Raw genomic sequence first — 19,808 nt, 5'->3', positions numbered from 1 at the left:
GAGCGCGGAGTGAATGAGAAGCGACTCTCCCAAAACTCTTCAGAGAGAGAGAGAGAGAGAGAGAGAGAGGGAGAGAGAGGGAGAGAGAGAGAGAGACAGAGAGAGAGAGAGAGACAGAGAGACAGAGAGAGAGAGAGAGAGAGAGAGACAGAGAGAGAGAGAGAGAGAGAGAGAGAGAGAGAGACAGAGAGACAGAGAGAGAGAGAGAGAGAGAGAGAGAGAGAGAGAGGAAGGTTCAGAGTTATTTAGCCACTAACAAGGTGGGATACTGGCATATTGCTCCGGTCAAAAACCCTTATAGGCTACGGCATGTTTAGACGTGCTGTATGTATCATTAAACCAGCCGCGCGTAAGGGAAACAAATAATGTGGAAAAACGAAAATAAGAATAGGTTTTAAGAAGGCTATGGTCAGTTTATAGGCCTAGAGTTATACGTTATAGACAATCTACAAATACTTTAATATATATATATATATATATAGATGTTTGCACAAGGAGTGAAGGAAATCCTAATCAGTGAACATGACTGACAGAGTAGGCCAAATGTTTGAGCGCAACAGCTCAACCTTGTTCCCCAGTGCGCCTCCCCTCCCGCCCGGTCACTGTTCTCTCGCCCGCCCGCCTACACCCGCCCCCTTGTTCTGTTTGGGCACTGGAGGTTGTCAGCCGGGGTTTATGTCCAGTTCACTGGAGCTGAAAGAAGTCAGCTTCGTGTCTTGTTATGAAACAAGACGTCTCTGCCTCCCAGTTCGCGGAAGCGATGAGAAGTGGCCGCGGCGAGCCGGGGAGAGAGAGAGGAAGGCCGGCCCCAGAGAGAGGAAGGCCGGCCCCAGAGAGAGGAAGGCCGGCCCCAGAGAGAGAGAGGAAGGCCGGCCCCAGAGAGAGGAAGGCCGGCCCCAGAGAGAGAGAGGAAGGCCGGCCCCAGAGAGAGGAAGGCCGGCCCCAAAGAGAGGAAGGCCGGCCCCAAAGAGAGAGGAAGGCAGTGAGGAAGTCAAAGCGGCTTTTGTGTCGTTTCTGCTGGCTGCGTGTTTGTTCATTATCCCGTCTGTCTGTCTGTGTGTGTGTGTGTGTGTGTCTGTGTGTCTGTGTGTCTGTGTGTCTGTGTGTCTGTCTGTCTGTGTGTGTGTGTGTGTGTGTGTGTGTGTGTGTGCGGCGCAGGCTCGGGCTCCCAGGAGTGATCCGACCCAACCAGTCGACGGAAGACCGCACAACACTCCGTCACCAAAGATTAACTTCTCCCAGAGCCACAGAGATGCCTGATTGGTGAAGACACTGCAATACAGAACCCTCTCTTGTGTGAACTATAACAGCTATAGGACCGAATAGGGAGAATAATGGGGCTTTTCCACTAGAGGGCTGACCCGGGTCAGCCCGGGCTGGCCTGCTTCTTTGGCGCTTTTCCATTTGTCGGTTCGGGTCGCTTCTTTAGCTACCCTTCGATACCAGGAACCAAATTGAGACCCGGAACCTTTTTGCCAGGCTGCGTGTGACGTGTGACGCTGCACACCGTTGATTGGTCAATGGAAATCGTCACAACATCGTCATCGTTTGTGTTCACTGTACACCTCTAACCGCCATCTTTAAATACCACATTCGCTCTTGGAAAATGTCACTACAGTTTCTGTAATAGCTTATTAATAAAGATTCGAAAAATTATGCTGACCATCGTATTATCTTAGTTTAATGTCATTTCAATGCATCATAGAACTTTTATTTACAACAAGCATAACACAAAAATCGCTATTATGCACCGTCTTTGCCCGTGAATAACACCGGCTGTGAATGTGGTAGAAACACAATACTCCTTTGCTAACTTCACCATCGGTATACGGTCATTTTGAGCCCTTAACCACCGCGCTGACACCCCGAGAAGTTATGCTTTTAACCTTAAACTCAATGAACCGGGAGTTCACCCGCTGCTGCAAGCGTATCTATAACGAACGCGGAGATTGAATGAGCCCCACGTCAGTCAGCCTTTCCGTAGAAATACATCGCACCGTTATATATCTAACGTTACATGTTTTAAGGCTGATCTGTGCATGATAGTGCTGCATTATGTTGATCTATTTATATCGATCTATTCTTGCCAATTCCTTATTACCAGTGGAAAGGGGGATGGCTAAAACACTTTGAATGGGATAGATAGGACTTTCCGTTCAATGAAGCATTGATACTCGCGAGTTCATCTCGCTTTTCCCCCGTTGATGTATTAAACAATCTAAGCAATCTAATCAGAGCAGTTGTTATTATGTAATATTATTGATGGAGGTGCCATTTTTGATGGACAGCAGTGAACGGATGACTTGATGTGAGCATGTATTTGACTAATGCCGATAGTAATAAATCAAGTAGAGATTCCGACCCGTGTTGAACATCCTATTTCCTTGTCAAATCGTGTATGCTGTGCACCTAATCTATCCTGAGATGACACAACGCATTTAAGATCACAATCCTCAATAGATTGATTCCATCGTTTTACCGACAAGAAGATTCTACAATCTAGCAGCCTTTCCGTAGAAATACATCGCTCCCTGTATAACGATATATATATATATAACGTTACATGTTTTAAGGCTGATCTGTGCATGATGGTGCTGCATTTTGACATAATTCTTATCGCATTTCCCCCCGTTGTGCTGTGCCGTTCCGTAGTCCAGAGCTTCATCATCCCCCTTCTAAAACTGCCATCACCCCTTTCCATCCCTGGCGTCATTTTATCAATGAACGTGGTATTATCCGGTTGTTAAGTCGTGACGTGTTTCCGGGTCCAAAGTTGGCTGAGACGCTGTCTTCGAAATGCCCCAATAATAATAATAATAAATTATATTTATATAGCGCTTTTCCAAGGCTCAAATACCCTGACAATATGGGGAAAACGGCAAAGTGCTGTGTCCCTTGTTGTATGAATAGATCAGAGTCTAAAAAACGATTAAACTGTCATTCTACCGCTGTAGTACACTGGTATTCTGGTGCGGAGAATTTCTGGTTTGGACCCGGAAATTGCATAACGTCACGTTTGACGTCAGACTTAACAACCGGATACATATTTACATATTACATATTTGTTGTTATTTATGGAAGTGTCCGGTTGCTGGAGGAACCAGGACGCCGGCTACACTGCACAGTTTAGCCCGAAATAGAGAGAGTGCTTTACACCCAGAGAAGTTATGCTTTTAACCGTAAACTCAATGAACCCGCTGCTGCTCGCAGCACCGCGCCAGCTGGTTGAAACTCCCGTTGACAGCGGGGGGAGAGAAAAGTTTTAACAGGGAATTCGCTCCACACTGTGTCGACGGTGATAGCAGTGTCGTATCGACACCATTCAAATGGTTTTGGATTCCCTGTCCTCTCCCCTATCCGGACACGTTTGAATTGTTATCCTAACCCACGGTAAACCGAAGTTATAAACCCGCAAAGGGTGCCTCCGGGCATCGTGTTTGTCCGTGAATAACACGGCACACAATGATACTACAGTTCATAAAGCAGACAAGTGAAGGCAGTGGTTTTAAGGGTTCAAAAAACATGACTTTATTATGTGTACATAGCTTCCTCTCTCTCTTTCTCTTTCTCTCCCAAAAAATCACGGTTAATAATATACCACATGCCGAGGGAAAAGGTATACGATAGCTTCAAGTTCCTCCATGTCGCTGTTGTTGGCTGTGTTGTGTCTCGCGAAAATATACGTCACCACCATGGCGCGCTTTTATGACGCGTAACTCCGCCTACTATCGCCTACTCCTCCTACTCGTTCCTGGTCTGTTGTGTATAGTGGAAAACCAGAACTGATCAAAAGCGTGCCGAAGCGAGCCGACCCGAACCGACCCGAAGCGACCCGGGCCGCTGGTGGAAAAGCGCCATAATAACTCTCAAGTCAAAACACGTTTTCTTTTTACGCGCAAGCAATTTTACGCCCAAGCACCTGTTGATCATCAGCACAAACTATCACATTTACCCATGATTATGATAATGAGGGTGATGATGATGATGATGGTGATGAAGGTGATGATGATGATGATGATGATGATGAGGGTGATGATGACAGTATTAATTATCATTGGGGTTTGAAGTATAGTCACTGTTGGACATTCTCCTGTTAAAGCAGTTCTGGCCTATAGAGTCTTTAAACGTATAAAAGGACTTCTTTTTTTCTTCTTTTTTTGTGACCAAAACCCTCCCACAACCATTTTTAATCGGTTTGGCACAATCTATTCTAACTTTAGAAATAGTTCAGTGAAAACAATTAATCTGTTGGCAGTTAAATCCCTTGCAGTCTTGGGAAGCAGTTTGGGTTGGGAGCGTCCTTTTTTCTCTCTCTCTCTCTCTGTCTCTCTGTCTCTCTCTCTCTCTCTCTCTCTCTCTGTCTCTCTCTCTCTCTCTCTCTCTCTCTCTGTGTCTCTCTCTCTCTCTCTCTCTCTCTCTCTCTGTGTCTCTCTCTCTCTCTCTCTCTCTCTCTCTCTCTCTCTCTCTCTCTCTCTCTCTCTCTCTGTCTAGAAAGTGAAAGTGCGTCTCAGCTCTCCCAACGCCTTCATTGAGCTCAGGCTTGATGGTTCTCTCTCTTCGCGGCTCAGATCAGCTCCTTTTGAGCGCCGAATAGCCCTGCCTGGATGCCTTGATCCCCGTCAATTGTCATCCCTGCGGGTTTCAGGGTGCACTTTTTGGCCGCCAGTAGTGGGCGAAGTCAGGGCTAATCCCTGGAAAAGGGAATCACGGGGGAAAGAGAGAAAAGCAACAATAACCAAGTCAAGCGTAAAAAATTAAAGCGAAATCTCTATTATTACTCGCTGCACATTCCCAGCGATGTTTAGTGCAGATTCAGATTCAGGCTCGTTTGTGATTCGAGTCAGATGCCCAGGGGAGATATATAGGGGTCGCGGTGGGCTGGTAGACTCACACGACGAATTGAGGGGCAATATTTCTGTGAAAGGGGGCCTCGCATTTACCCCCCCCCCCCCCCCTCCGCCACCCCACCTTCTCACATCCCGACATAACCATTTAATGCAGACTGACTTTATGTTGTATAGAGAGCGAAAAACAAGAAAAGAGGCACAGTTTTCCAATGAAAGAATGAGGTTTTGGCGGATTAGGGACGGCCCGAAGGATGGAGAATAACTTCTGCATAACTTTACAGCTATTTTCTCCCCCTCGCCTGCAAGAGCCAAGTTTAGGCTACGGCTAAACCGGTTTAAGTTAACCCCTTAAACCCCCTTTATGGCATCAGGTTCCCCCCGCATTTCATAAAACCAAACAGTAAGTAACACATTCAACCCACGGTTAAACGTATTCGTTTTTGACGCATTTAATTTTTCATTTGAATCGGATCGAACTGAAATAAACGAGCTCTAAAGCAGACATTGCTTTAAATGCACAATCTGTAATATTTCCTGTATATGCTGTTCAATGACCAATTAATTTTTTTATTTATAAATATGACATTGACTTAGCCTATGTAGGCTATTATCTTATAATCTTCTTGGGGCAATGCTCTAACCACAATCTAAACTCGCAATAGGGCCATTTGGGGTTCAAAACATTAGCTTCAACACGTGTTTATCATGATAGATAGCACTGTCTGGACATAGTTCCGATCAAACCCACTGCTTAAACCCATTCCTCCTCATAAAGTGGCTATGTTAAAATGTATGACTGTAGCCTATATATAAGTAGGTATTATTATTGATATAGCATACAGGTCATTCAGGCATAATCTGGATTACACAAACGTGTTATTAACGCCTAATTTTAAAATCAATTCAGACTTTTTTTTTTTAAAGTCTAAACTAAACAAGTCATCTATTTTTAATCGAAAAAGAATGAAAAGCTGATTTAAATCGATCGAATTTCCATGACGTGGACCTGTCCTCTCGAGCACGTGCACTGTGCGTTCTCTCCCTGTCAGGGTGAGCAGTCTAAAAGGCCTAGCCTATCCATTTCTAGATTTCTAAATTCAAGAACAAGATTACAATTGACAGTCTCTCGTTTTCTGGCCTGATAATAATTCGTATCGCCCGTAGTTGCTGAGTACTGAGGCGGTTGGGTCTGATCACCTGACTGAAGAGCCCTCGAGGCGATGGGAGACACTCTGCGACCCTAATTAGTGATTTTTGTTCTCGTGGCGCCGGGTTCAGTTGCATATCTATCACCAGCTAATGAACTCCTTCAGTCGGTTTCATCGTTTCCTTTTCGCCGTGAAATTAACGGACAGTCATCTCAAATAGCCGAATTCTTTTCGATTTTAGCTGAATATGCCAATCAATAATGGAAAATCAATCAATCAATCAATCAATCGATAATGAAATGAATGCCATATGAAACACACAGGCTATTATTATTATTATTACCATTATTATTAATAATAATATTACATTTCAATTTCATTTGTATTAAGGCCTATATATATCTTCTAATCAAATAATGGTTTATATCACACGTCCACTGATATGCCCTGCATTTACACACATTTGAAGATTTAAAAAGTCGTGATATTATCCTCCAGCCTGAAGACTATATCATCTATTCAATAGGCCCGCTCTTTCATCAGAAACTAAAATGAAAAAAATCACAAAAGGGATGAAAAACATCTGAACAATTAAAGTGAACACTAGACGGAAAAAAAACATAATGATAGAGTTTCTAATGATCAGACGGTGGAGCAGCTTCGAGTGGAGCACCAGAGGCCAGAATCCATTTAAAAAGCTGCATATTTACCGCCAGACTTCTGAGCAGGCATTAGAATAGGCCCTAATGCCACGCGCGCTCGCCCCGTTATTTTCATTAGGCCCTAATGACTGTGGAATTGCTGCAGACTGCAAGTTATCAAGAGCCACTAATTTCGCATTAAAGACCATTGACTGTAGCGGCTTGATTCGAGGGTTTTTGACAATTATCACAATCAGAATTTTTGAGCCCAGATCATTTACCTTGACTTCGTGATTATTTGCGCCGCAGCCTGCACGCGCGCACATTTAAAAAATTGCATGGTGTCAAAACGCCGCGAGGCGGTAAATAATGAGGAGGCGAAGTGACGAGGGATCAGAAGGTGCAGATATCTCCATACGGCTGCTCTCTCCAACACACTCATACACACACATTACACACATAGTCATTATCTGTCTCCCCGTCTCTCTCTCTCTCTCTCTCTCTCTCTCTCTCTCTCTCTCTCTCTCTCTCTCTCTCTCTCTCTCTCTCTCTCTCTCCCTCACACACACACACACACACACACACACACACACACACACACACACACACACACACACACACACACACACACTTTTGTGATATTAATCAGGTTTATTTGTACTCTTCCCTCAAAACTATCCACTTGTGCGTGTGTGTGTGTATGTGTGTGTGTGTGTGTGTGTGTGTGTGTGTGTGTGTGTGTGTGTGTGTGTGTGTGTGTGCGTGCGTGTAGGAGGATGATCACGGACTTCTCTGCTACAAATCGTCGAGCCAAGTTGACCTTGACACGGCAGGGAAATTCACCTGAGAGGAAGACATTTACATCACATCACGTGGTCCAAACGTCCCCATAAAGCTACTGTGATAATATATACAGTGTGTCATCGTGTGGTAGGCCGATATTACACCCAGGTCCAATTTTCCACATTTTTACAGAATGGCCGCAACTGAGACTGAGGCCTAGTGTTTATTATATTTCAAACAACAACCACTTAAAACCACTTATGGTTTCTAAAATAAATAAAATAAATAAAACATGTATAATGTATAATAATATAAATTTGCTATCAAGCTGAAGCGGATGTTGTAATAGGTTATTTGTTTTTGACCTTCAATTCAGTCCATTTATAGATTTCACTCACATAATTTTGCCATTAGATTAGGCAGAGCTTTATAGTCATAATTGGTGTTTTCACACCTATAATTTGGTCCGATTCAGACTGGTTCGATTCATAAATGTTGGGCTTGGACCCTGTACTGGTTCGACTCGTAGACTCAGGTCTGCTGTGGTTCTGAATACGCCCTCAACACCACGCGCTTGCTAAACGTTTTGTGATTGGTCAGAATTTGTGTCAATCAACTTTTGAGAACTCTCTTCTCATTTTTCTGACAAAACGACATATAATATATGTATAAAATAATCGTAAGATCACAGAGTTTACCATCAATGTCTAATGTTCACATATATTGTTAATGAGATGGATTATACAGCTATTGGCATGAGCATAAACTCCTCGCCTTATAACATGAGGGCATGATGGTGATTTTTTTTATGGTGCATTCCGGGTATTCTATGGAATCTAGGATCCGATATGATCGATTGTACCCCGAAATATTACCTCGGTCCAGCGATCAGTTGAACTTTCCCAACCAAACATGTTGGAAGCAGCACTCCTTCATAGCAGCTGATCCTGAGTCAGCGCATCAGCAGGGTTGCCAGATTGGGGCGGGTTCCCGCTGAATGGGCTACTTTTGATCACACTGGGCCGGGGAAAAAAGCAGTTGGGCTGGATTAATAGCATTTAGGTTGGGCTGGATAAATAGCATTTAGGCGGTGTCAAAATGTCAGTGCCTGAAAGCTACACAACGCGTGATGTTAAAACACACACCCTAGTAGCTAATGCGCAGTTTTGTTTTGTTTTATTTTATTGTACAAACATCATTGTCAACAGACATACAGTTTAGGGGGCAGCAGGAGATGGCCACCTGCCCGATAGTAATCAGCGGTTTTCTGACTAATCTAGTCTTTGGGCTGGTGGTTTTTGGTGGATTTAGCGTTTTTTTTTAGACTGTGGTTAGTTAGTTCTGGAAAATGTCAATCCCATCTGGCAACCCCCCTGCACATCAGCGCGTCTGATCACATGACCCGCGGCGGAGCGAACCAGGAAGTGGCGCTGTTATGAAGTGAAGTGAGGGACTCCCATCTCCGCCTGGGTCCAGACATGTGTTCCGCCTGGACGGGAACCGCGTTTCTGATGCCCTTGTTATTCCACTGCGTTTCACGCGCGTCTGCCGCCGGAGGAAACCCGCAGCTGAGCGGAGAGGCTGCCTCCTCGGCCGTGTTCCAGCCCGGCCTCGGGTCCTCCTCCCCCCTCAGCCTCTCAGCCTTCCCGGAGGACCTGGAGGTCAGCGGGCTGTCAGCCTTCCCGGAGGACCTGGAGGTCAGCGGCTACTGCCTGGAGCTGCTGCGGGTGTTCGGCCAGCGCTACGGGACCTGTGCGGTCTGCCTGGTGACCTCGGCGAGGCCCGTCAGCGTCTGTCGCAACTGTTACGGCAGCTACGGCGACCTGGCCCAGATCTACTCCAACATCTCCTCTGACCAGGTGGACACCAACCCTAACCTCTGCATACATACACACGTTGTTGTATACTCTGGCTGCGTTCGTAAAATTCGCTCTGAGAGCGCCGGAGCACACACTGGGTTCAACGCCATGACGGGACCAAGTCATCTGATTGGACCAGAGGCGTTCCACGAGTGCTGATCAGATTTCCAGAGCGAATTTACGAACGCACACTCTATTTGGCCGGTGTCACATGCGTCATGTCTTGTGACAGTTAACTCGTCAGGCTACCGCGCTACTAACACACACACTCACACGCGCACCACACGCACACACACACACACACACACACACACACACACACACACACACACACACACACACACACACACACACACACACACACACACACTCACACTCACACTCACACTCACACTCACACTCACACACACACAATTTGGGGATTTTTTTGGGTGAGATCACAAGACCTGCTACCAACTGGCCAGAATAATAATAAAAAAAGGAACATCAGTGACGAATAAAATGAATGGAAAATCAGTAACAAACCGACATCTCTGGTGATCAAGGACCAAGACAGACCCTGGTGTTGCCGAACTGGACATAAACGCCAAAGGATGGCAACATAGGCCTAATAATGAGCACTGTTCTGCCTGTGTGCATGGGTTAAAACCTAATTGGTTTAACTGTGATATTGTTGTTGATTGCAGTCATCTGCAATGTTGCAGAACCCTAAAGTCATGCTCAGTGTAATGTGTTGCATGAACCATCTGGCTAGTTTTTTTGTACATGAATGATTAGCTGGTTACTAATATGGACCTTAAACACTGTTTAGCAGTGATAGCTAGCATATCAGCCCAATAGAGCTCTCAGGTCTTCTGCTAGCATATCAGCCCAATAGAGCTCTCAGGTCTTCTGCTAGCATATCAGCCCAATAGAGCTCTCAGGTCTTCTGCTAGCATATCAGCCCAATAGAGCTCTCAGGTCTTCTGCTAGCATATCAGCCCAATAGAGCTCTCAGGTCTTCTGCTAGCATATCAGCCCAATAGAGCTCTCAGGTCTTCTGCTAGCATATCAGCCCAATAGAGCTCTCAGGTCTTCTGCTAGCATATCAGCCCAATAGAGCTCTCAGGTCTTCTGCTAGCATATCAGCCCAATAGAGCTCTCAGGTCTTCTGCTAGCATATCAGCCCAATAGAGCTCTCAGGTCTTCTGCTAGCATATCAGCCCAATAGAGCTCTCAGGTCTTCTGCTAGCATATCAGCCCAATAGAGCTCTCAGGTCTTCTGCTAGCATATCAGCCCAATAGAGCTCTCAGGTCTTCTGCTAGCATATCAGCCCAATAGAGCTCTCAGGTCTTCTGAAGCTGGTTTTCTCTGTGTACCACATGTACAAAAGAAGAGATTTGGTGAGGCTGAAATTCTCATTTTATGCACCCAGATTGTGTCTCACTGCCAGTTTACATTAGGGATGCGACCTCAGCACATATGTTCAAGTCAAGACTAAAAACTAATCTTTTTAATATTGCCTTTAAATGACTAAATTATTAAATGATGATTATATAATGATTGGAGCACTTTGAGCTGCAACGCTTGCAGGAAAAGTGCTATACAAATAAAGGTTATTATTATTATTATTATTATTATTATTGTTATTATTATTGTTATTATTATTATTAACACCGTTTAAACCCTGGTTGTCTTCCAGATGGGTCCTGGGAACATGAGCTGCAGAGACAGTCTGCTGCGCTCTGATAGGCTGATGCTGGTCTACCTGCTCTACAGCAACCTGGAGGACATCTGGAAGACCTCAAACTGTGACAGTAAGTGTGCTGATGACTGTGACTCATCAACATCTACTGGATCTGTCCCAATATTCTCATGGATGGATATGATTTTGTTTGTGGTTTCTTTTCTCTTATTGACATGCATTAAGTGTTCCTTGATGTTTATTTGAAACATAGATATTGACGGGAGTGGAACTATGTACAAGCCTTCTGGGCTTCGTTCCCTCCTTGCACAATCTCTTGTGTGCTAAATAAATAAACTAAACTAAACTAAACTAATACCCCCCCAAAACTAGGTAAGTACAGTAAGAAAGGACTTCTACTTTGAGACTTTACATGGGGTTAGTTAAGGGTTAGTAGTTTGACACCACTGGGGTTAGTTAAGGGTTAGTTAAGGGTTATGAGTAAGTGTAAAGGTCAGAGGTCGGGGTCTAGGGTCCCTCCTAGCATCTTCCACAACGTGACGCTCCTTAGCGCCTCTCCTCCTCATCCCTTCATCTTTAATAAGAGAGGGATGAACTGAACGTCTCTGACTGATCCCATCTTCCCTCCTTCTCCCAAGGCTGTGTCGCCTCGGGCCTCCACAGCCTGACCAATGACACCCTCTACTTCATGTCTACTCTCAACCAATCCCTGAGCTGCTTCGAGAAGTACCAACAGGTGGGTCCAATGAAAACACACGTGACACGTTCCAGTCTAGTCATGTGACACGTTCTAGTCTTTTGGTCCTCATGTCAGGATCTGACGTAACGATCAGACTTTTCTTTCCAAAACCGTGAATACATTTCCGCGTTGTTGAAAATCAACGACACGTCGCTAGTCAACTAACACAGCTTGTTTTGTGAGCCTGCTAACAATGTAAAGTAGTGTTCTAGTTAACTAGGTAGCAGTGGGGGGGATTACTCACCCGATCCTTTGCGTTGTTGCAGTAGTTTGGCTCGACTAGCGAGTTTGTGTCGTGATTCTCAACTACGTTGAAATGTAGTTCCGTCGTGTTTCAAAAGAAAAGTCTGAACGTTTTGATTGGTTGCCGATAGGAGGACCAGAGCATTAGAACGTGACACACACGTCACAGGAGGAGGGATAAATGGTAAATGTACTGACTTATATAGCGCCTTTATCCAAAGTTCAGTGTCTTGCCCAAGACACTTCGACATGTGGCCAGCCGGGGCTCGAACTGCCGATCTGTCAACCTTGCGATCATCCTGCGCCACAGCCGCCCCCCCCCCCCAGGGATGCGAGCCTCGGCCAGACAGTCATGGTTAACGTCGGCCCTGAGAGCCTGGCTGCTGACCAAATCTGTGTGGACACCTGCATGAGAGGCGGGATCCAGCAGCCCATATTCATATTCATACAGTATTTATACATGTTAATGTGTTCCTGCCTTCATTTAAAATGCACACGGATGCCTTTGAGGATACGTCCTGTTATGAAGCTTCCCTTTTGTCCGGGCGATACATATTGTCTATAAAAATTCTATAGACGTGGCCTGGGGTGGTCCGGTGGTCTAGCACCATGGCCTGGGGTGGTCTGGTGGTCTAGCACCATGGCCTGGGGTGGTCCAGTGGTCTAGCACCATGGCCTGGGGTGGTCCAGTGGTCTAGCACCATGGCCTGTGGTGGTCCAGTGGTCTAGTACCATGGCCTGGGGTGGTCCGGTGGTCTAGCACCATGGCCTGGGGTGGTCCAGTGGTCTAGCACCATGGCCTGGGATGGTCCGGTGGTCTAGCACCATGGCCTGGGGTGGTCCAAGGGTCTAGAACCATGGCCTGGGGTGGTCCAGGGGTCTAGCACCATGGCCTGGGGTGGTCCGGTGGTCTAGCACCATGGCCTGGGGTTGTCCAGTGGTCTAGCACCATGGCCTTCGGTGGTCCGGTGGTCTAGCACCATGGCCTGGGGTGGTCCAGTGGTCTAGCACCATGGCCTGGGGTGGTCCAGTGGTCTTGCACCACGGCCTGGGGTGGTCCAGTGGTCTAGCACCATGGCCTGGGGTGGTCCAGTGGTCCAGTACCATGGTCTGGGGGAGTCCAGTAGTCTAGCACCACATGTCTACAGTCCACGCATATGCCCATGTTGGCATGGGTTAGAATCCGGCCCATGCCCTGTTGACATACCCTCTCTCTCTCCCTTCTTCTCCTTACTTTCCTGTCTGTCTTCACTGTATCTGTCCAATAAAATGAAAAGAATATGAGTGGGACTGCCCCACTCAGAAAAAATCTATAGACAAAGTAAGTGTATGATTGTTGTTGACCCATTGTTTTGATTTTTTAATTATTATTATTATTATTTATTTTTTAGCATAACCATTCAGAGCTGTGTAAGGAATGCAAGGCCCCCTACCGAGGCCTGAACGAGCTGTACAGCCGCATGGAGACCAACCACACGCTGTGCATCGACCTGGAGGACGGGGTGAGTTCTCACCAGGCAACCCTTAACACTAGAACAGCCGTGGGGGGGTCACAGTGACCCCTGTGAGTAAAGAAAAAAGTTATATCTTTGCACCCGATAACATTATACACAAAGTCGACGACACCCTTTATGAGATCACTAATCTTGGCAAACAAATGTGGTGACAGGAAACGCTAGACTTTAGTAAGTGCGACACCACTGGGGTTAGTTAAGGGTTAGTTAAGGGTTAGTTAAGGGTTAGTAGTTTGACACCACTGGGGTTAGTTACGGGTTAGTAGTTTGCGAGTTATTGTGCAACAAGTCATTGGCCCTGTCCCCAGGCAGACTGAATTGTTAGCTACGATTTCCCAGAATGGAGAGAGACAGACATCAATTTGATATAAAACTACAGCCTAGCGATGCATCACACAAGACCGTTGGACTTGTTATTGAGAGTTGAGAGGGTTTTTTCGGAGAAGAAGAAAGCGTGTGAAGGACACACAGAGAGAGAGAGAGAGAGAGTGGGGGGGGCGGGGACATGACGAATGTGTTCCTAATAATGAAATGAGACCACTCCAACGAAGGCGGTAGGACAGAGAGAGAGCGACAGAGAGCTGAAGAAGTGAACTCTTCTCCTCTCTACTCTAGTCCATTTCCATGGCGGTGACAGAGAAGGCCCGAAGGCTAAACACTCGCTATCGCTAACCGCCAGCCACTCACCAACCAGCCGGATTGTTGTGTGTGTGTGTGTGTGTGTGTGAGTGTGTGAGAGAGTGTGAGAGAGTGTGAGAGAGTGTGAGAGAGTGTGAGAGAGTGTGAGAGAGTGTGTGAGCGAGTGTGAGCGAGTGTGAGCGAGTGTGAGAGAGAGTGAGAGAGTGTGAGAGAGAGTGAGAGAGTGTGAGAGAGTGTGAGAGAGTGAGAGAGAGTGAGAGAGAGTGAGAGAGAGTGAGAGAGAGTGAGAGAGTGTGAGAGAGAGTGTGTGAGAGAGTGAGAGAGTGAGAGAGAGTGTGAGAGAGTGTGAGAGAGTGTGAGAGAGAGTGAGAGAGTGTGAGAGAGAGAGTGTGAGAGAGAGTGAGAGAGTGTGAGAGAGTGTGAGAGAGTGTGAGAGAGTGTGAGTGTGAGAGAGAGTGAGAGAGAGTGTGAGAGAGTGTGAGAGAGTGTGAGAGAGTGAGAGAGTGAGAGAGAGTGAGAGAGTGTGAGAGTGTGAGAGAGTGTGAGAGAGAGTGAGAGAGTGTGAGAGAGTGTGAGAGAGTGTGAGAGAGTGTGAGAGAGAGTGAGAGAGTGTGAGAGAGTGTGAGAGAGTGAGAGAGTGTGAGAGAGTGTGAGAGAGTGTGAGAGAGTGTGAGAGAGTGTGAGTGAGTGTGAGTGAGTGTGAGAGAGAGAGAGACTTTTAGTCCTCCATTGTTGTTATTTAAGCTCCTGTTGTTGTGTTCTCTGTGTGTGTGTGTGTGTGTGTGTGTGTGTGTCTGTGTGTGTGTGTGTGTGTGTCTGTGTGTCTGTCTCTCTGTGTGTGTGTGTGTGTGTGTGTGTGTGTGTGTGTGTGTGTGTCTCTCACAGATGAATATGACGCGCAGACTGTGGAGTAAGAACTTCAACTGTTCCTTCCCCCGCGAGGAGACGGTGCCTGTCATCGCGGTGTCCAGCTTCATGCTCTTTCTGCCCATCATCTTCTACTTGAGCAGCTTCCTTCACTCGGAACAAAAGAAACGCAAACTCATACACCGTGAGTAATCTGCTTAATACGCCCATTGTTGCTGGGGGGAGAGAGAGTTTTTGACGCGGGGAGGGAGGGAGGCAGGGAGGGAGGCAGGGAGGGAGGGAGGGAGGCAGGCAGGGAGGGAGGGAGGGAGGCAGGGAGGGAGGGAGGGAGGCATGCAGTTGCTGGGGGTAGAGAGAGTTTTTGACGCAGGGAGGGAGGGAGGGAGGGAGGCAGGCAGGGAGGGAGGGAGGCAGGGAGGGAGGCAGTTGCTGGGGGTAGAGAGAGTTTTTTACGAGGGAGGAGGGAGAGAGGGAGAGACAGACAGACAGGGAGGGAGGCAGTTGCTTGGGGTAGAGATTTTTTTTACGGGGGAGGAGGGAGGGAGGGAGGCAGGGAGGGAGACAGGGAGCGAGGGAGGGAGGGAGGATAGACTGGGGGGTATTGGGTGAGGCGTCTGGGGTGTCACAGGTTGCGCTAGTGAAGTATGTAAGCGTTGTGTCTCCTGCAGACTCCTGGCTTATATAGATTAATTGTTATCGTGTGTGTGTGTGTGTGTGTGTGTGTGGGGGGGGGGGGGGGGGGGGGCGTTGGGGTTACACGGGGCCCCTAAGGGAGGTGTCAGAGAGTTGTGTTCAGGGTTGTCGACGGGGGGGTTCTGTGGGGGTGGCTACTTCCTGTTTTGTCCTGGTTAATGATTGGTTAGTGGGTGACTGACGCCCTGGGGAAGTGGGGAGTTGCGTTTGTTACGTTCGTGTTTCTCAGATGAACTGTTCTGAAGCCATGTTGTGTGTGTCACATTGTTCATCTCTGTGTTGAGGATCTGGGGGGGAGGTGGGGGAGGGGGGAGGGGGGCTGGCCTGAAATGGTATACAGAGATCACGGCTAATACGGCTAACACGCTAACCACCTCTCCTTCTCCTTCTCTTCCAGCCAAGAGAGCCAAGTCCAGCAACAGCCTCATGAACATCCAGCAGGACAAGTTCAGCTGAGCGGAGGGAGGGATGAGGAAGAGAGGGAGGGATGAGGAAGAGAGGGAGGGATGAGGAAGAGAGGGAGGGATGAGGAAGAGAGGGAGGGATGAGGAAGAGAGGGAGGGATGAGGAAGAAAGGGAGGGATGAGGAAGAGAGGGAGGGATGAGGAAGAGAGGGAGGGATGAGGAAGAGAGGGAGGGATGAGGATGAGAAAAGCGCTGCGTTGTCTTTGCCCCCCCCCCTCCTGTTACCTTGGTGTGTTCTGTACCTCTCCTGAATGCAGATAAACCACAAACCTCTTTGGCAGTTGTCAGTCAAACATCTCTACACTGGCAGAGGGTTCGGAACTGCGCCCCCTGTAGGTGGGAGTGTACGGGTGACAATGCCAACCATTTAGTATTGAGTGTTTTTTTTTCTCTTTCTTTCAAGATAAATAGAACAAAGTAAAAAAAAAAAAGTAAGAAAACAATTATTACTATTTTGAATATTCTGAAGATGAAACACAATTGCACTGTTTTTCCCACCTTTGAATAACCCCAACCCCCCCCCCTCCCACCCCCCCCCCCCTGCTTTTTTTTCGTTGCACTTTATAACACAAGATACATGATGTGTTGGAGTGGTGTGTGTGTGTGGGGGGGCGGGGGGGTGTACCATGGGCTACTGCTAACATAACAATATGGGTCTGAAGTATGTTTTTGTATTATTTATATATGCCTGGCTGGAGAGATGGGTTTGTGTGTGTCTGATGTGGGCTGTGAGACAGCATACTGGAGGTACTTGATGTCCATTAGGAGTGACACATATCTGCTGTGGAAACCAGGGGTGACGGTTGAGAAGGAGGACACATGGAGGAAAAATGAATATAGGCATAGAAAGAGAAAGTACTCCAGGATATCACAGAACAGAACCTCAAGTGAGCCTTATCTCTCAAGCTTTGTGTGTGTGTGTGTGTGTGCGCGTGTGCGTGTGTGTGTGTGTGTGGGTGTTTTTTCTTTTCAGACAGACCATTTCCTGTCCTTTTTCTAATGATTCTCACAAACAGGACTCGCTACAACAGACCTGTCCACGTGTTAATGTGTTTTAATGATGTATTCACGGTAATAATTGTGGATATTCCTTTGTGTGAAAAGATGTGATAGTTGAAAGTTGTTGTTATAATTTGTAGCGATGATGTCACCGTTTAATTGACATGGTTGAAGTGGGGGTGCCGTGTTAATTAAGTCATTCAAAACAAACGATCAAATGCCGGTCGAGACCTTCAGCGGCGTCGACTGTTAAAATGTAAACGTGTGTTGTAATTAGGGTCGCAAACTTCCCTCACGTTTGGGAAACTTTCCATAGAGTTTTCCATACAATGAATCTGAAAGTTTCCCGAACTTACTGGAATTTTAATAATTATAATAATTAATAAATAAGAATTAAGAATAAATAAGATTTTTTTTAACCCTGATTGTATCATGCAGATGATGCTGCCCTGAAGTTGTTCAAGGATATGCTGTGGGGATATATCAAACTCTTACCTTTTTATCTGAAGATGAACTTAAGGTAATTTATTGATTTAGTTTGTAAGGTACCTCTTTTGTGCTCTAAGCACTTATCCACTATGGTACTGCCCTCAAAACACTTGTGCACTTCCTGGTTCTCTCCATCCCTGATCCCCAAGAAGCACACAAGTACAAGTACACACTGTTCCACGGCTCTGCTGTCCTTGTCTCATGCTTTAGATACAGCTTACAACAAATAAATCATGCAATTGTAAAAATGCCTCATTTCATTTCTTTCTATGGTGTTCATTAAGCTATTATGACCACCATGTCTCATATGCCTTTTCTGTTTTATTAAGGCTTATTTAATTACTTTTCTTTATTATTGTCTAACCAGAATATCAGGCCCAATGTATTCAAATTATTATATTGTATTTACTGCTTTTTATTAATGGACATTTCTGGAACAACCCCCCCCCCCCCCCCTGACTGAGAAATGATGTATGCACTGTTGCCTGTTGATCTGCTGCCTTCAGTAGGCCTGTTTTGTGTTCTGGTTCAAACGCTATTGTCACAGTAAGGGTCCTTGTTTTCGGGTTTGCATCGGGACCGATTTTTCCTCCGTCATTAGGAGCTAATCTCTAAGTACGGGATAAAGATACTTGGCCGAATAATCGCAGCAAGCAACACATCCGTTTAAACTCCCTTGGCTTTTTGGTCTTATGGAAAGCAGCCACCACTGCCTATCACACTGGGCTTCTAATAGCCTTACAGTACAGTTCAGACCCTGATGTGCTGAATCATATGATCGCGGCGTCGCGCCCCGGAGAACATCTGATCACGGCCGTTTCATTCGCGCGCGCCGCCGCCGCCGCCGCTCACACTGGAGAGATAAGCGGCTCGTCGTACGGGGCCCGGGGGGGGGGTGCGGGGGGGCGCTCGAGCCCTCGAGAATGACAGCTTTTGATTCCCGTTAAGCCTCGTGGCTTTTTTGAGGCACACCGGGTTCTCCGTTAAGCGGGGCTGAAAGTCACGGAGCTCCTGAGCCGTTTGAGGACAGCCGCGCGACCAGGCCGGCCGCCACGTGACGACGGAGCAAACCTGGGGGAAACAGCAACGTTTGTGAAGTTCTTATTTGAGCTTTTATTTGGGGCCTCTATAGGTCACGTTTTGTCCCTATCAGCAGCAGTACAGTGACTTTAAATTATAACCACCGTCCACCGCAATGAAATTGATTAATCGGAATTGTAAATAATTCAAGCACTCTTTTTGGTGTAGTTGTTGTGTGGTTTTGGAGCAGACGTGGTCTTTGTACAGAAGCCTATGAGTGGCTCTCAAACGGATCTCACAAGGAAATAGTAGTAGGAGGGTAATGCAGCAAACCAACTATAGAAAACAATAGTTTCCCCTTCATTATTGTGTAAGACAACCCTTCCATTCAACCAAGGAGGTAGAGCTGCCGTCTAATGATCACAAGCTTGCCAGATCAGCGGTTCGAGCCCCGGCTGGCCACATGTCGAAGTGTCGTTGGGCAAGACACTGAACCCCAAAATTGCTCCCAGTGAGCGGGCCCGGCGCCTTGCATGGCAGCTTGGCCGCCATTGGTGTGTGAATGTGTTTGTGAACGGGTGAATGAGAGGCCGTTGTAAAGCGCTTTGGAGCAGCAAAAAAGGCGCTATATAAGTGCAGTCCATTTACCATAGAAAAAACTTCAAAGAAGTTTCATAGAAAAAACTTAGCGTATTGCTTTTCCCTTTGAGGACGAGTTATGCAGCTTGTATGGATTTGTGTGTGGATATGCAAACTACAACGAGTGTATGTTGTGTTTTTAGTCTTGACTTGAACATATGTGCTGAGGTTGCATCACTAATGTAAACTGGCAGTGAAGACACAATCTGGGTGCATAAAATAAGAATGCAGCCTCACCAAATCCTGAGACCTGAGAGCTCTATTGGGCTGATATGCTAGCAAAAGACCTGATAGCTCTAATGGGGCTGATATGCTAGCAAAAGACCTGAAAGCTCTATTGGGCTGATATGCTAGCAAAAGACCTGAGAGATCTACTGGGCTGATATGCTAGCAAAAGACCTGAGAGATCTATTGGGCTGATATGCTAGCAATAATAGGTTAAGACTGTAGGTAAATCTGATCCTAAATCTGGGACAGAACGTCCTGATAAAAAAAGAAAAAGTATCATAACAGTGAGCGAGTGTGGAGCCTCAAGAAG

At 46.6% G+C, this 19,808-nt stretch overlaps 1 protein-coding gene across 1 annotated transcript; it reads left to right on the top strand.

The window, feature by feature from the left end:
• Positions 1-8,756: 8,756 nt before the first annotated feature.
• Positions 8,757-16,132, top strand: ostm1 (osteoclastogenesis associated transmembrane protein 1). Its single transcript, XM_080533286.1, has 6 exons — positions 8,757-9,278; positions 10,961-11,075; positions 11,602-11,699; positions 13,337-13,447; positions 14,984-15,149; positions 16,056-16,132. The coding sequence occupies exons 1-6, from the start codon at positions 8,898-8,900 to the stop codon at positions 16,112-16,114; spliced, it is 930 nt and encodes a 309-aa protein (XP_080389412.1). The 5' UTR covers positions 8,757-8,897; the 3' UTR covers positions 16,115-16,132.
• The last annotated feature ends 3,676 nt before the right edge of the window (positions 16,133-19,808 follow it).

Source organism: Nansenia antarctica, assembly GCF_963989245.1.
Source record: "Nansenia antarctica genome assembly, chromosome: 6".
Taxonomy (NCBI): Eukaryota; Metazoa; Chordata; class Actinopteri; order Argentiniformes; family Microstomatidae; genus Nansenia; species Nansenia antarctica.
Note: the sequence above shows the minus strand (reverse complement) of the source record. Positions and strands in the feature narration are given on the sequence as shown.

What these genes read in the sequence shown, in the direction of transcription:
- ostm1 (XM_080533286.1), top strand. Translation starts at nt 8,898, where the DNA reads ATGTGTTCCGCCTGGACGGGAACCGCGTTTCTGATGCCCTTGTTATTC. An exon ending in CCAACATCTCCTCTGACCAG is followed by an intron (nt 9,279 to 10,960) that starts GTGGACACCAAC and finishes GTTGTCTTCCAG; the next exon opens with ATGGGTCCTGGGAACATGAG. An exon ending in GAAACGCAAACTCATACACC is followed by an intron (nt 15,150 to 16,055) that starts GTGAGTAATCTG and finishes CTTCTCTTCCAG; the next exon opens with CCAAGAGAGCCAAGTCCAGC.